Source organism: Eretmochelys imbricata, chromosome 11 (assembly GCF_965152235.1).
Source record: "Eretmochelys imbricata isolate rEreImb1 chromosome 11, rEreImb1.hap1, whole genome shotgun sequence".
In the NCBI taxonomy this organism is placed as follows: domain Eukaryota; kingdom Metazoa; phylum Chordata; order Testudines; family Cheloniidae; genus Eretmochelys; species Eretmochelys imbricata.
In genome coordinates, this window is record NC_135582.1 from 39,527,763 (window position 1) to 39,545,010 (window position 17,248).

At 40.2% G+C, this 17,248-nt stretch overlaps 1 protein-coding gene across 1 annotated transcript in view; it reads left to right on the plus strand.

Moving 5' to 3' along the window:
• The window catches only part of MYO3B (myosin IIIB), a 263,385-nt gene that overhangs the window by 80,280 nt on the left and 165,857 nt on the right, over positions 1-17,248 (plus strand). The window contains exon 9 of the mRNA XM_077830392.1: positions 7,042-7,197. Within this exon, the coding sequence (XP_077686518.1) occupies positions 7,042-7,197 (156 nt within the window). The remainder of the gene's footprint in view (positions 1-7,041; positions 7,198-17,248) is intronic.

The window sequence follows — 17,248 nt, forward strand, 5'->3', positions numbered from 1 at the left end:
CAGTGAATTTTTAGAAGCTATCTTAGACAGGCCTATGTGTGGGTGTCTGCTCTTGTTCCCTGCTAATAAATGCTTCATCTTTGCCAGTAATTGTGGCAGAATGGAAATGGTGCTTAGGAGCCTGGCTGTGAGATTGCAGCAAATGACTGCAACCTATGTTTAATGTAGTGACACTAATGAATTCTGAGAATTAATTTTCAGCAAAGAAAGCATGATGGAAGATACTAGAATTTCAAATTAAGTAATGGATTGACTTTCGTCAAGGCCAACATGTACAGTGTTTGTTTCCTTTTCAACCCTACTTACTTACCCCCCTTTTTATTTTATAGGCACACATACCAAATCTGAACAACATTTTAGTGTATCTTATATGACACACATCTTGCAATGGATTTTTGAGCCAATTTGTACAATGAGAAGTAGAAGTCCCACAAGCTTGGACTTTCATTTATAAATTTCATGGGCCAAACAAATTTAATTAATTTGCAGGTGCAGTAGGCTTGGTGTTTTTAGTTGTAGTTACAGTACAGTTGATGTTGGACTGATCATGTTAATTAGACTAACTGTCCAAATTGGTCCTAGATGAGTATTCAAATAGGCACCTGAACATATTTTAGTTGAAGCCTTTTCTTACTTTAGAGAGCAGTTTCCTTAGTGATATGAACTTTTAAATATCTTTTTGATAATGCAACACACATTTTGATATGTTCTTGACAATAAGGCAGACAGGACTGTGGTTGGTCCATAGCTGCCTCTGAGCTACGGTCTTTTAAAAACGTATAAAAGAAAACACTTTGGGAAGTAGCTCATGAGAATGTTAGCAGAGCCAAACCATGCGAGCAGTGTGCGAGGATACAGGACTTCTGCTGTAGGGCATAAAGCCCAGGATTTTAATCAAGAAAGTGGTGCTAGGCCTTCTGTAGATGTTCATCTTTTAAATGTAAATGTCTCTGTATTTCAAAGGTATGTGCTCCTGCTTCTGCATACTTTTTCCTGACTTTGCCAGATTTCCCCCCAGGATTTCAATCCTTTTTAAATATTCTAATACAGTTTCCCTGCCTAAAAATAAGTTATGTGAACATATGGAGTTTGTACAGTCCAGTTTCCATTGTGAGTTGGAACACACACTGCTGAATGGCAGTAAACACAACAGGGACAGGGTAGATGATCTGCAGTCAGATCCGCACAAGCTCAAAGGTCTCTCATAAAGACCCTATGCAGGACTGGGGACTAAGGCAGAGAGATGAAGCCTAGTGTACCAGTCACAAACACTGGAAGTATCCCTACTAGTATATGTCCACTGGTTAGATAAGGAACTACTGTACTCAGTAGTTTACTCTTTATTTTTCCACATACTTTTTTCCTGTCTGACCATGCAACTCAGTGCAACCAATATACTGAGATCACCCTGTGGCTCCTGGCAGAGGTTGGGCCTATCATACAAGCTGAAGCTCAACAATCTCCAAGAGTCATATGTAGCACCACATGTGAAAGATGTCTATACCTCGCATAGGTGGTACAAGATACAGTGAAGAACAATTCAATGTCTTCTTAGTAAGAAACTTCTCCTTTTCCTCCGGGACAGGATCTGCCAGCTGGCCTCAGCCCTTCATCACCTCCAGACTGATCAACTGTGTGTCATCAGTCTCTAGTGTGATGAGTTCATGAAGTTTCACCTCTAACTCAAGTGAAGTCCTAGATGGCCGCAGATTTGTTACAATATCCATGACTTTTGATATTTGGGAATTTTTGCTTGTCAGGAGAGAGTGGTAAACAGCTGAACAAACTTCTTTATAAGCTGCAGTGTGGAACAGTGAGGCTTCACAGCATACAGCAGTGAAACAAAGGGCCAGAGCAGAGGATAACTTTCATTTCCCTGTTGTTGTTGTTATATTAATATTATTCATCTAGTGCCCAAAGTATATTAGGCACTTTCTATTTATTTAGTTAATTAGAGTTATTAAAATATTAACACGAAGGATACAATCTTAATCTTCAGGCACCTATGACAGGTTATGGAGACAATAACAACACTAAAATCTAACAACTGACCCCTCTCGTAAAAGTCAACCTCTCAGTAAAGAGTCCCTGAAAACTTCCAGCTACCATACAAGCTTCAAGCCACTCTCTCTACAAAACTTATGGATAAACAATAAAATAGGTCCCAGCTCAACTGCTTGCAGTCTAAATAGACAAAAGAGAGACAAAGGAGAGGGGAAGAGTGTTTAACATACACTAAAATTCTTGCTAAATACAGCCTCCAATAGTGATTGTTCCCAGTCATGTCACATTATTTATGACCCTTTCTCCAGCAACTTGCCTACAATTTATCCCATGTCAAGTTGTTCCTTTTCTTCCTCACCATCCCTCTTTTACCTGCAGAAACTGAGTATTCTGTGAGGTAAGTCCTGTTGACTTTGGAGGGTGAGGACATGGTTCATGGGACAGTGAAGTGTGTCTTTGATCATCCGATGAAGTGAGCTGTAGCTCACGAAAGCTCATGCTCAAATAAATTGGTAAGTCTGTAAGGTGCCACAAGTACTCCTTTTCTTTTTTTTGATCATACTGTTGCTGCTTTCACTGCAGTTCTAGGTTGCTTCCTCCGGGTGGGGGATTTTTATAGGTCAGCCTATGTGATGTGCTAGTGGTGACTCTGCCCTCCCCTGCTTATTAGGAGGCAAGAAGAAAGGCAGGCATTGGGGTCCTGGTGTCTCAGAGGGAATCTGGACCAAGGTGGGACCTTTGAACACAAAAGGTGAAATCCCAGCTCCATTAGCAAAACTCCCATTGACTTCAGTGGGCCTGGAATTTCACCCAAAATGATCATTTAAAAAATATTCTTTAAAGAGTGGAGTTGGTTTACAGAGATGGTGTGGTGTCTCCAAAATGTGTCTGTCATTTCTGACATTTCTACCATGAATTTCAGGACCCCATCTGGGAGAATTGGCTCCAGAGCTTTATACATTTTTCTGACTATTCTCTCCCCTATGGGAGCATCAAATCCATAGAATAATAGAAATGTAGGGCTGTGTGGGACCTTGAGATTATCTAATCTATCCCCCTGCACTGAGGCAGGACTAAGTATACCTAAGCCATCCCTGCCAGGTGTTTGTCTAAGCTGTTCTTAAAAACCTCCAATGACAGGGATTTCACAACCTCCCTTAGTAACTTATTCTGGTACTTAACTATCCTTATAAAGTTTTTCCTAATATCTAACCCAAATCTCCATTGCTGCAAGTTAATCTGATTAGTTCTTGTCCTTCCTTCAGTGGACATGGAGGACAATTGATCACCAGCCTCTTTATAACGGCTCTTAAGATATCTGAAGACTGTTACTATTTGTTACCCCTGAATCTTCTTTTCTCAAGATTAAACATGCCCAGTTTTCTGACTTTTTTTCTTAGGTCAGGTTGTCTAAACCTCTTTTCATTTTTGATGCTCTCCTCTAGATTCTCCCCAATTTGTCCACATCTTTCTTAAAGTGTGGTGCCCAGAACTGGACACAGCATCTCAGCCAAGGTCTCATCAGTGCTAAGTAGAGTGGGACAATTAGCTCCTGTGTCTAACATTCCAGAATATTTGACTTTTCTGCAACTTCATCACATTGTTGGCTCATATTCAATTTCTGATCCACTATAACACCCAGATTCTTTTCTGCTGTACTACTGTCTAGCCAGTTATACCTCATTTTGTCTTTGTTCATTTGATATTTTTCTTCCAAAGTATAGTGCTGTGCACTGATCTTTACTGAATTTCATCTTGTTGATTTCAGACTAATTCTCCAATTTGCCAAGGTCATTTTGAATTCTAATCCTGTCCTCCAAATTCCTTGCAACTGCTCCCAGCTTCGTGTTATCCCCACATTTTATACATACTATCCATTCCAGTATCCAAGTCATTAATGAAAATGTTGAATAGCACTGGATTCAGGACTCAGGACAAACCCCCTGCAGGATCCCACTAAATACATCCTCCCAGTTTGATGGTGAACCATTGATACTTACACTTTCAGTCTGGTCTGTCAACCAGTTGTGCACTCGTATTATAGTAATTTCATCTAGACCACATTTCCGTAGTTTGCTTTGAGAATGTCATGTCAAAAGCCTTACTTAGATCAAGACATTGCACATCTAGTGCTTCCCCCGTATTCACTAGGCCAGTAGCCCTGCCAGGGAAGGAAATTAGGTTGGTCTAGCATGATTTGTTCTTGACAAATCCATGTAGGCTTTTACTTATTACCCTGTTATTCTCTAGGTGCTCACAAATTGATTGCTTAATAATTTGTTGCAATATCTTCCCCGGTATTGAATATAGGCTGACTGGAAATTCCTTCGGTAGTCTTTGTGCCCCTTTTAAAGATAGGCACTATATTTTCCCTTCTCCAGTCCTCTTGGATCTCACCTGTCCTCCATGAGGTCTCGGGGACAATCGCTAATGGTTTCCAGATTGCTTCAGCTAGTTTCTTAAATACCCTAGGATGAATTTTGTCAGGCCCTGCCAACTTGAATACATCTAACTTATCTAAATATTTTTAACCTGATATTTCTTTATCCTGCCTTATGTTCTGTCCACCTTGTTGTTGTTAATAATAATTGTGTTAAGCATTGTGCTTTTTAATTGCATTAAAAATGGGAGAACAAAACAATGCCTCTAACTTCTATTTTTTACTATATTTTTGTGACATTTACCAGAATCCGTGACAAAACCACAGTATAGTGTCGGTAATTTTATAATATACTACATGCAGTACCATGGACAGTTGGATGCTTCAGCCCTGGGCCATCCCTACATGTAAGACCATCTATCAGCGGCTCTAGGCCTAGTCAGCAGAGTTTCTGTAGACTTCCAGTGGTGTAACTCAGAGCAGAATTTGTCCTAGTGTCTGCAAGACAGTAAGATAAAAAGTTTCCATGCTTTTAGTGCTTTTAACAGCACTTTAGCTATCCCATTTCTTGTGCAGACTTCACTCTAACCCTATTGCCTTAAAACAATTGGAATGTTGTCTTTGAACCTAGTATTGTCAAGGGTGGTAAACTTCAAATGAATTCAATATAAACTTTTCAGTACCAATTCCCCATGGTAGACATTTGAAATAAAGTTAGTCACTAGTTCTATTAAATAAGGAATATGAGACTTTGAATACCTGCTTGTTTTGTGTTTTTCTCTATTTTCTTTATAATATTCGCTCTCCTTTTACACAACTCACACACACAAAAGAGAAGGGTATACATTTAAATGGAGATTGACATGCCCAATATTTTATATGTGGGTGCATTCACTTTTAAAAATCACGGATAAAAAACAAAAAACCCCAAAACAAAACAAAAAGGACTCAGAACATGTAAAAGACAAATGATTGATTTCTTTTCATGGCAGGACAGGAGTGGTATTTATAGCTCCGCAGTCAGAGGAATGGAGATAATGTAGGTTCTGTTGGTTTAGTTTGTCTATCAGGAAGCTCCAGTTCTAACAGATAGCAAAACTCCCCTGACCAATTGTAAAACTGACAGAACATTTTACAGGCTGTCTTTTCTGGACTAGATGAAGGTCAACGAGAAGGGCTGTGAAAATGGTCCCGATGAACCACAATTATTAAAATTATTTTGAAAGACAGATGTTGCAGGATTATTCTGGGAACCAGGCTTTAATGTTCTAGAAAATATTCAAGGTGAGGCTAAGCTTTAATAATTTGCTAGTACATTTTGTAATAAACTAAAATGTATAATGTTCTAGATATAATTTTAAAGTCTGCGGATTGCTATTGGTAGAGTATTGAGCGCTATAAAAGGTATGAAAGTTTCATTGCACTTTTTGTGTAAAATGGTATCCTCTGCTTGACAAATTTTCTCATGTAAAGGAAAGACTTCTTTAAATGTATATTTAGTGTAACTGCTTCATGAAACGTCGGTAAATATGAAGTGTAAAACATTTTAATTTTAAAGCATCTATTCAGACAATCTCATCTTGCACTGGAGTCCAGTAGGAGTTCCCTGAAATGATAGATATATGCTAGGATTGCCATATATACTGTAATATAGTTTTTCCTTTGCTGATTCTCAAATGATCAAAAGGTTATAATCACAGTATAATTACTGAACTAAATAAAATTGAACAAACTAATACAAAAAGAAATTAAAGGACAGTTTTGAAAAAAATCTGATAGTTTAAATGCATTTCTCTATTTGGAGCATATTATTCCAGCTTTACTGTACTGGCACTGAATTATACTTCTTATCACGGCTTCCTAGATTTTAGATCTTTGACAGTATGCTATGATATTTATTAGTTAAGCATTATTCCATGTTAATTTCATAAGCTCTGTCTGTTTGCTCATTACGAGATCACCTGACCCTGTCAGCGATTGAACTTGCCCATCCTAGTTAGCATTTAAGTCTGAGTCATTTGTGTCTAGTCTGATCTATATTAAGTAGGTTTACTAATTTACCTGTCAAGGTTCTTATACTAATACCCATCACCATAGCATGTAAGAGCCCATTGAAAACATTCTTAGTTTATTAAAAACTTGGCATCAAATTGTTCTGACCAGTGTTCACTTACTCATTTATTTTTTTGGGCTAAATCCTGCAGTCCTCACTCAGTCAGAATTCCCATTGGATAATATGTAGGAAATTAATTACTCCAGGACTTTACTCTTTGTTCTCAGATGAAAACTACTTTGAATGGATACTTCAAACAAGACTATAGTAAAGCTGCAAACCTGTACTTTATGCTGTTTACTCTTTTTTAAAAGATTGACATATGTTTACTGGTCCAAGTTCTGCTCTGTTACACCAGTGTTATAAGTGTTAAGTAACTCCATTGAGTTAAGTAATGTTATTCCAGATTTACACCACTGTAAATGAAAAGTGAATATGGTCCTCTCATATAATTAATAATACTAATAAGTAGAAAAAGCAATCTGGTTTCTGTGACAGAACTGCCAGAGAATAAGTCAACAGTTTAATGTTCAAGTCAAATTAAATGATTTTGTTATCAAACAGCATGTACTGTATGTGTAATGCTATTGCTCTATTTCCGCAGGTGTCTTATTAAGGATTTTGAAAAGCGTCCTTCAGTCACCCACCTTTTAGAGCATCCATTTATTAGACAAGCCCATGGTAAGGATATGTCTCTGCAAAAACAGCTGGCTGATCTCATCCAAGCACAAGAACAGCTAGACTTTGCAGCCAAAATAAGGTACTGTGCATTGCATTATTCTGCAGCCTTCCTCTGACTAGTCCTGGAAGCACAATTTAAAATGCTTAATTTTCAGACATTTATTACTTCAGATGATCATCTACATGCATTAGCAATTTTATTTGTATTAAGTGCTGCATGCCATATGAATGGAGAAATAATCTTCCCACTTGTGCCTTTATAACTTATTTTATTCAACCATAACATGAAAACCACACTATCTTTCTCTGTCCCATTTGACTTTGTTTTTATACATATTCATTTAATGCATTTATCACTAGTACTGCTAATATAGGGATTTTTATTGAACAGTTAATAAGCTATTTACACTGAGTGGATAGAAATTCTGTTATGTTTTGGTAGCAGACCTGAAAGTATAAACATGAGCAGCAAAGTGACTATCAGAAAAGATTAAGAATTGAACATTTTAAAGTTGTTTGCAACTTGGTTAGCTATTACTAGTGAGCGCGGAAGCCCTTTAATACTTAATATGATTGTTTTGCCTGTGGATTAATAAGAACTATTATTTTTATACAGCCTAACACTTAATTTTTAAAATGTGGTGAAAAAGAGCAATGAATGTTCATCATCAGTAGAGGGTACTTTTTTCCAGCATCCTTTAAGGCTGACTATAAGAAATGTCTCTTGGTTTGGTTACTGTCCAGAAGGTGGCAGGATTTCACTGTTTTGAAAGTGAATTTAAATGCAAATGAACACACCTTCCTATGCTCAGCAATCATTTTGTAATATAAAATTTGTCTAGTACTAGATAAGCTCAGGCCCATTGTTATAAACAAATACCCACTAATGTTGATGAAGAAAATTAAATGTCATGATTCATGACTCATAAAAATGTATATATTTTAAGAATCTGCTGATTAAAAAGGAAAAGCCTAAATGTACATGTACAAGTTAAAATACTGGAATAGCTAGAGGTTTCAAGGTGAATGTGTCTTCCCTATTTTTCTGCTGGTGGAATATTAATCCCTCATCTAGCCCAGGCTCACATCAGAACAGTTTCTGCATTATCTCGCCTCTGGACCAGACTGCCTCTGGGTAGAATATGAATAGGGAGTGGTGGGGAGAGGCACAAGGAGCCTTCCCCAACCCAGTTATGCACCATGCAGAAGATCTAGACTCACCAGTGTCCTTCCGATGCTTGGAGGAGCTCAAAGACTGCATCCTCCTTGCACCCCAAGAGTCTCTACAGAGGGGATGAGGAAGAGTCAGGACCATGGCCATGGCCCTTTCTCCATGCCATCTCATAGAGCTAGCTGGGAGTGCTGCGGGGTGCAGGCTGCAATCACCCAAAAGTAAGATGCAGCATGTGAATTGCCCCTGTATGCCTGGGAGCTGGGGGAGGGATTGTGCCTGTTAGCCCATGTTTGTCCAGCATAATCTAACTCTCTGCCTGCCCTGCTACTGTCATAGGTACTTGGCTCCATGTTAAATCAGTTCTCCATTATGATTAGTCAAGTAACCTAATCAGGAAGAAGAGGTGCATGAGGCTTTTTTTAAACAACTAACAAAATCATCCAAAGCACAGGAGTTAGTGGTGATGCAGGACTTCAACTACTTAGACATCTGTTGGGAAAATAACACAGCAGGGCACAAATGATCCAACAAGTTCTTGGAATGTATTGGAGACAATTTTTGATTTCAGAAGGTGGAGAAAGCTACTAGAGGAGAGGCTGTTCTAGACTTGATTTTGACAAATAGGGAGGAACTGGTTGAGAATTTGAAAGTGGAAGGCAGCTTGGGTGAAAGTGATCATGAAAGGGTAGAGTTCATGAGTTTAAGGAATGGTAGGAGGAAAAACAGCAAAATAAAGACAATGGATTTCAAGAAGGCAGACTTTAGCAAACTCAGGGAGTTGGTAGATAAGATCCCATGGGAAGCAAGTCTAAGGGGAAAAACAATTGAAGACAGTTGGCAGTTTTTCAGAGAGATATTAAGGGCACAAGAGCAAACTATCCCACTGTGTAGGAAAGATAGGAAGTATGGCAGGAGACCACCCTGGCTTAACAAATTATCTAAAAATCAGAAAAGAGTCCTACAAAAAGTGGAAACTAGGTCAAATTACAAAGGATGAATATAAACAAATAACACAAGTCTAGCACACCCTCTCCACCCGGTTACCTTCTTTAATGCCAACCTGCTTACAGGTTTTGATGGACAGGTCTGGGTTCTTCTGGATCCCGCCACCCACTCAGCAGGGTGTATCTTCTTTATTTTTTCCTATGTATTTATTTGGTGGTGGCTCCACCCCCCTTGCTTCTTCCTGGCAGGGTCACCAGAGCAGCTTGGGAGGAAAATTCTAATCACAGGGTAATTCCATTTACTTGCCAGATAGTTGGAGACTTCCAAGAAATAACACAAACACGTACAATATATTCAACACAATAATTATATTAAACAGGAGACAAATATAACATAACAGGGTAAAACACTATTTTTAGGTTCACTGGTGCCCACGCTGCTAATACCTGTGACTTTCCCCAGTCACGTGACTTGATGTAGCAAATGTAAGATTAGTGTCCTGTTGGTACACATATTTTGTTGGGGCCCTTGATGATCTATGACCACAAAATTCTTCTCTGCAGTGGTTTAGCAGTGTGGCTGACTGGGTTCAGTACAGCCCAAAGGACTCGCAAGTGGGAGAAGGTGGTAAATCCCTCCACAGGTTTAATATGCAGCAGGTTATAAAACCCCCAAACCCTTACTCCCTGGCTTGAGGACACAGTTCAGTGAGTAGGGGGTCCCGAAAACAAATTCCCTGACGGATTAAAAGATGGTGCACTCACAAACTCCATGAATGATCCTCAAGTTCAGAGATGACTCTGGATTCCTCAGTTGCTAAAGAGGGGCTGATTTCTGCTGGCAGGGATCCTCTTCAGGCAGGAATCAGGCTGCTTCGGTCCCAGGATTTTCCCTCACCACAAAGGGGTGCAGGGCTCAAGGTGCAGATTACACAACTGTACTAAAATCCAAACTGTAGTCTTCTAGCCCAGCATCCAGACACACTCACAGCAGGCAGCAGCCCTGAACTAGCAGAAAGAGCAGAGCTGAGCATGTGATGACTGGTCTCACCTAGGGAGCTGGGGGGCTAATTCAGCCTGGCTGGGGAAGTTTCCCAGTAAAACTCTACAAACTGGGAATCATCAGTGGAGAAGGAAAAGCCCAGCTGAGGGATCTTGCTTTCAGGTCCCTAAGAAGACATGGTTCCTGCTCCAAAGAATTTACAACCTGATCCATTTCAAATACATTACATACAGAATTTGTTGCCATCTTTAGACTAATCTTCACCAACATCAAAAATAGTTTGGCTTGTCAGCATAAAGCCCTGCCCTTGGGTCCAGACACACAGATGTAAATATGCACTTCCCACCCGCTACTCCCCTTGAGTGGAGGAATCCTGGACTCTATGCTATGGCCAGTGCAGCTCAACTGCAGGGAGGGTTAGCAATGTGCTACTGATCAAGACCAGTAGCAGATTACTATCCACCTCCCTAAAAGACACAGGAAAGGTGGGAAGGAACCTTAACTGTTTTGGGACACGATTCCTTCCTTGCGCTATTACTGCAGCAGTACCACCACTAGACAGGGCAGACTGAAGAAGCACAATTTAGGCCTTAGAGACAGGAAATAGCAAGTGGAAATTTTCAGAAACCTCGAATCCACAGGCTGCTTAGTATGTAATCAGCTTAATCTGCAGCAAGGCAGATTTAAGGTAGATATTGGGGAAAACTTTCCAACTATAAGGGTAGTTAAGCACTGGAATAGACTTCCATGGGAGGTTGTGGAATCCCCATCATTGGAGATTTTTAATAACAGGTTAGACAAACATCTGTCAGGGATGGTCTAGCAACATATAGTTGGTTCTGCCTCAGCTGGGGGGCGGGGTGAGGGGATTGACTAGATGACCTCTCGAGGTCTCTTCCAGCCTAACATTACTATGATTCTGTGTTTATTAGTTTCTTATTAAATGAAGTACTACTTCTGCTGAGTATTGTGAAAAAAATACTTCAGCACCTTCAACTCCCTTCTCTTCATGTGCCAGTATACTTATGCTTGTATCTGTAATTTTCACATGCGTCTGAAGAAGTGCGTTTTTTTACCCACGAAAGCTTATGCCCAAATAAATCTGTTAGTCTTTAAGGTGCTATTGGACTTCTCGTTATATTTCAACACAGTATAGAAATCATTTTTTCCTCTGCATAAGTCATATTTTCCCAACACTACTATTCATATTATACACACACATGCTACATTACAAACATAATTAAAGTTGCAAAGTCAGATTTTAGCTGTTAAAATCAAAGAAGTCTCTACTGAGCACCTGTGAACTGCACATATTCAAAGGTTTATAACTTTGCAAAATGTGGGTGGATTTTCATGGGGGTGGCAAAAGGCATGTCCCAGACACACAGCCCACTCTGCTGGCAAATTTCAAGTCCCTGCTCCAAAGCATAGAGGAGCTAGAGCATTTCAAAGAAAAGGTCTGAAGAATTTTTTAACATCTCAAAACAATGTATTCTTCATTAACCTTGTTCTCAGAAACAGTTGGCTGAAATTTGCCAAAGAAATTCAGACTGAGGAAGACACCTGGCATGGAAAATTTCAGCCCAAATGGTTAAAATTTCACAAAGATATAAGCAAGTGACAATAGGGTCTTATAAGGGGAGTTAGTTTGGAATGTGGGTTTTGGTTTGGGCTCCCCCTGTGTGACACAGACTAATAATACATTGTATATTTATATATGGTCTATCTGGGGATCTCAAAACTCTTTAAAGCTCTAATTCTTTCGGGCATATTTTTGTTCTGTGTTTGTACAGCATGTAGAATGATGGAGCCCTGGTCAATGATTGGGGCTCTTAGGGCACTACTAAAATACAAATAATAAATGAATAATAACAATAATAAATTACTCTTTGTAATACCCCTGTGATGGAAAAGGACATATACATACATGTACATACAGACAGACAGACACACACACACACACTTACTAGGAAGTGACAGTCGTGATTAATCATGGAACTTTGTTATAAATAGCACTTATCATGCACCTTTGATTGCCTAACTGCTGTCCACCGGATAATCCATCTTTTTCTAACATTCCAAAGTAATGTTAAACACCATCACAAGGTTATCATTTCTATAAAACAACCGGACAGAGACATGTTTCCTTATACTTCCCACCTTTCAAATGTGCCATTTCCACCCAAAACAACATTAAGCTGAGATTCAGGATGGGCAATATACAGCCTTAGCCCAGTAACAAATTTTAATTTTGAATTGCAGTGGCACCTAGAGCTCCTAATCCGGAATCAGGCACAGTCTTGCTAAGTACTGTGTGGACATATAGCAAAAAAACATCCCCTCCCCAAAAGAGCTTCCAGTGTGAGTAAGGTCTAATAGCTTACATCTGGCCATCACTAAGGTTTGCCCCAGTATACTTTGGGAATTGGGAGATCCATAACTTCTCAATGGGCACTTACTTCCAGCTCTGAAAGACATTGAGATATTGGACTGATGCTAATAATCATAAGATTATTATTGGTAGAAAAACTAACTAAGTTAATTTTTAAAGGTATCATACGTATGTTAGTTATAATTTTCTTCTTCCTCGGAGGTCTGTACAGTTGAACTTTTGATACTTAGGGTATGTCTACACTACCTGCTGGATCGGCGGGCTGCGATCGATCCAGCAGGGGCTGATTTATTATGTCTAGTCTAGACACGATAAATCGACCCCCGAGTGCTCTCCAGTCGACTCTTGTACTCCACCGCCATGAGAGGTGCAGGCAGAGTCGACGGGGGAGCGGCAGCAGTCGACTCACCATAGTGAAGACACTGTGGTGAATAGGTCTAAGTACGTCGACTTCAGCTACTTTATTCACGTAGCTGAAGTTGAGAAGTTTAGATTGATTCCCTCCCTCAGTGTAGACCAGGGCTTAGGGACCTGGCTTTGCAGAGGGATATGAAAAAAGAGTACCAATGAAAAGTTTTAAAAGTCTCTAAAGCATTTAAAAATAGTTTTCAATAAAGTATATGACATACACAGAACACATGATGGTGCAGTGTTATATAAAAGTTTTATTGGTATCCGTTTGTGCTGATCTGCAGAAGTCACTTGTACAATAGCTTCACCTTTTGTAAATACATTGGAATTCCCGAGGGCATGCTGATAAAACCTTTTTGCCACACCACGCCGTGTGCGTGCTCTCTCTGACTCTTTAATGTGTACATGTATATGTAATGTATAATAAAATGTTAGTCTTTATATAAAATCATCTATCTAATAACTGCTTGGGTGTGGAAATAAGGAAACTTTTTTTGAGAGTGCATATCAGCACCACAAAACAGTCTAGAAGAAAGAGCAGAAAATAATGTATTTTCCCATTAAAACTTAAAGGAAACTAAGGAGGCAGACTGCAATTATCTAGAACTGGGAATTTACCAAGACTTTTCCTGTGAAAAGAGCCAGACTCCTTAGTGATTACTGACTACAGGTGATCAGGAGGTTCCACTTTTATGTCTGATTTGCAAGATTTCAGCATCAGAATGGTGCCCACTATCATGCATTGGTTCATTATTGACTCAGCATCTGTGTGTTCCTTGCAGGTGTCTCGTCTAAATCCTGAGAGAATCTAAGAAGATTAGCCTTGCTTATTTTGTGAGATCACAACACAAATGGCAGGGCTACAGGCTAGAAACCCTAGGAGAACTGACTTAGAAATACTGCAAAGTTGTAGAGATTGTAACTCAAGCTGTTATTCCACAATTTACAGCAAAGCAAGAAATTAAGCAGAAGAACAGTGCAAACTGAAACCAGGAAAGCCCAAAATGATGCTTGAAAGATGTGAATGCTCTGAGGAGGTGGTAAACACCATCACTTCACCTACAGTCAAAGACACATACCCTCTGTCAGTCAAGATAGTGCTTAGTCTGAAGGTCATGCTGAACACATCACTGACCCCGGAAAATCAAATAACATCAGTGTAATAGGGTGTGTACCCCACATATGTCATGAAAGGGTTAATATGGGCTTGAGAGGCCAATTAGCCAGCCTGGGTTCACCTGGAGGATGGGCCAGGCCTAATTAGAGATAAAGTCCAGGTGGGGGAGAGCAGGGGTTTGTGGGTTTTTTTTCTCCATAATGAGCTGGATGAGTCCACGTAGAGAGATGGAGAGGAGAGGAGGTGGGAAATGCCATCCCTCTGGGAAGCAACCTGAAAGAAGGCTGAGAAGGGGGAAGCAGAGCAGAGCAGGGGTGAGCTGGAAGCCTGACTGGAGATAAGGGTCCTGAGGAGCTGTAGCCTACCTGAACTCTGGGGTGGGGAGTGTGTCAGCCTCTGGACTGTGGGGTTAATGAAGGCACAGGAGCCTGAGACAAGGCGTGGGGACAAACTGTAGTGGGTGAGGTGTGCTTGGGAGGAAGAGGTGGTTAGCTGGGCACAGCAGGGCTGAAGGTTTTGTTTCGTTTACCTTTCTGTTGTCCTTTGGTAAAGGACTCTGTGGTCCCAAAAGAAGCAGGAATCTGCAACGTGGGCTGTCTGGATGGCCAAGACTCTCCTACAATCAGAGAAGACCAAACGACAGTGGGGGGAAACTGATTCACATCTGATCACAAAGAGGTGTATTGGGGTGGCAGCTTTCCACAGTCAGTTACCGTTAGCTGCTCCCGCCATCTCCAGCTAATAAGATTCAGTCTCTTTATCTTGGATAAATTCCTCACCTCAGTAGTTCATGCATTTGTCATATCCAGGCAAGACAATTGCAACCATGCTATCTAGACCTAAGCAAGAAAGTAATGAAGAAGCTGCAACTGGTAAATAATACTTCTAAGTGGTATAAACCGAAGACCATCTATTAGGCCCATTCTACCCATCCTGCACTGGAACCTTGTGTGTTATCAGATCCATTTCCAATGTATACTGAGCTATAAAACCCTCAATGGAACAGATCCATGTTATCTCTAAGACCACCTCTTCTTTAATGTGCCATCCAACACCCTGGTTAATAGCGTTTATCTAGACTCAAGGAAGCAGAAATCAGGATACTGTGTCCTTTTCTTCCCTTATGGTTTCTGCAGCCTTTATTTTCAGTTTCCTGTGAAATTATTTTGCTCGCCTCAAAGCCGTTAGTCTCCATGATGTTTATCACACTGTCAATTTCCTTGTTTAAAAATGGGAAGGAACCCTAGGGTGTTTCTGCACAGAAGAAGCTGAGCATGGGCTAGACTACCTGAACTAGCTTGAATCCAGCTTGTGTGGGTAATAGCATTGAAGACAGCACAGTGTGGGCTTCAGAGCAGGCGACCAAGCCAAGTTCATACCCAAGATCCATGCCAGGCTTGCATTACCTGTGATGGAGCCCACACTGTGCTGTCTTTCCAGGTATTGTTTCCTGTACTAGCTGGATTCAAGCTAGCTTGGGTGTAGATGAGCCTGTGCACAGCTTTTGCTGTGTAGACATATCTTTAGAACCATGGCTGTGACAGGCAGCAAAAGACCTACTTGTTTCTCTTGGATAAAATTCTCCTCTTTTCATTATTAGTAAATGAGCTGTGAAAGGAATTCACAGTCTCAGGTGAACATCCATATGGCCCCAGTGTGATTTCACTCACCAGTTTTACACTGGTCTACCTCAATTAACTTCAAGAGAATTACTCTTGATTTACACTGATAAAATTGGAATCAGAATCACACTGGCAGAATTCTATCCTTTACATAAATTTGTATTTAAATGAAAAAACTGTAAAAATATTATTAGAAAGAAATACAAAAGCTAAATTCTAGAACTCTGGGCCACGTTATTTCAAATGGCCTCAGTTTAATACATTACTTTGAATTTATTGCCATAATGGGCTCAACCAGTGGTTGTGGCCAAGTTATGGTTAGTGCAGCTGAAGGGAGAGAAAAAGTGGCTCTAAGTCACCTTTTTTACTTTTCTGGTCCTAGGGTGAATGGATGCCATGCAAGCCCTATGACTTAAATAGAGCTACTTCTGGGCTGACCAAAACTCTTCAGCTGCCCACAACCCAAGGGGCCACCTGGCAGACAGATCACTGGAGTACAGTTGCATTTCAGTCACACATGCTGTGATTGTCTCTATGCCAGTGAGAGATTCGCCCAGCACTGGGAGAATCACCATTGATATTGTAGGTTTCCGACTACTTCGTGCCACTGTGGGCCAAGGATCTGATCTGGTTTCTCTAGATGAAAACCTGCAAGTTTTATCATTGACTTAAATGGAATCAGGATTTCACCCTCTGTCCTTCCTTTAGTACTCTGGTCTTGTGTCTAACCTGTCCCTTCTATTCTCGCTTGGTAAACCCTTAGCCCAAAATCAGGTGTCACCATTGCATGGAAATGAGTTCTGGCCATTATATTTATTTCCCCATCTCTTCCAACTCCAGCAAATAAGCTCTTTGGGGCAGGGACTGTCATTTACTGTATCTTTGTACAGCATCCAGCACAATAGGGCCATTTGTTTGTTTCCTAGATGCTTCTGCAATATATATGTTAAATAATAATATCCACATACATTTCATTATCACATTTACCATAACAATATTTGCATAAGATTTTCATTTAAAAATATTGTATCTCATGGATAAGGAAAAGTCCAGAAAGCAGAATAAACAAACCAGAATCTTGGGTTTCAGTTACCAGTGTTCCAGCAAGGCTATATTTTCCAGTTCTCTCTCTCTCCTGGAGCCAAAATATATCATCACATTTTAGCAAATGGAAACTAATTTGCAGCCCATTTTGGGAGCCAGAATAATCTCGCACCCATCAAGGTTTAGATGTCCCTAGGAAGGGAGCATTTTTCAGAAAATGTAGAGGACAGTATCAAACTCTTTTCAGAGTAGCAGCTGTGTTAGTCTGTATCCGCAAAAAGAAAAGGAGTACTTGTGGCACCTTGAGGAATTCCACCATGATTTCAACAATTTCCATCCCACCATCAACCTCAGCCTGGACCAGTCCACACAAGAGATCCGCTTCCTGGATACTACGGTGCTAATAAGCGATGGTCACATAAA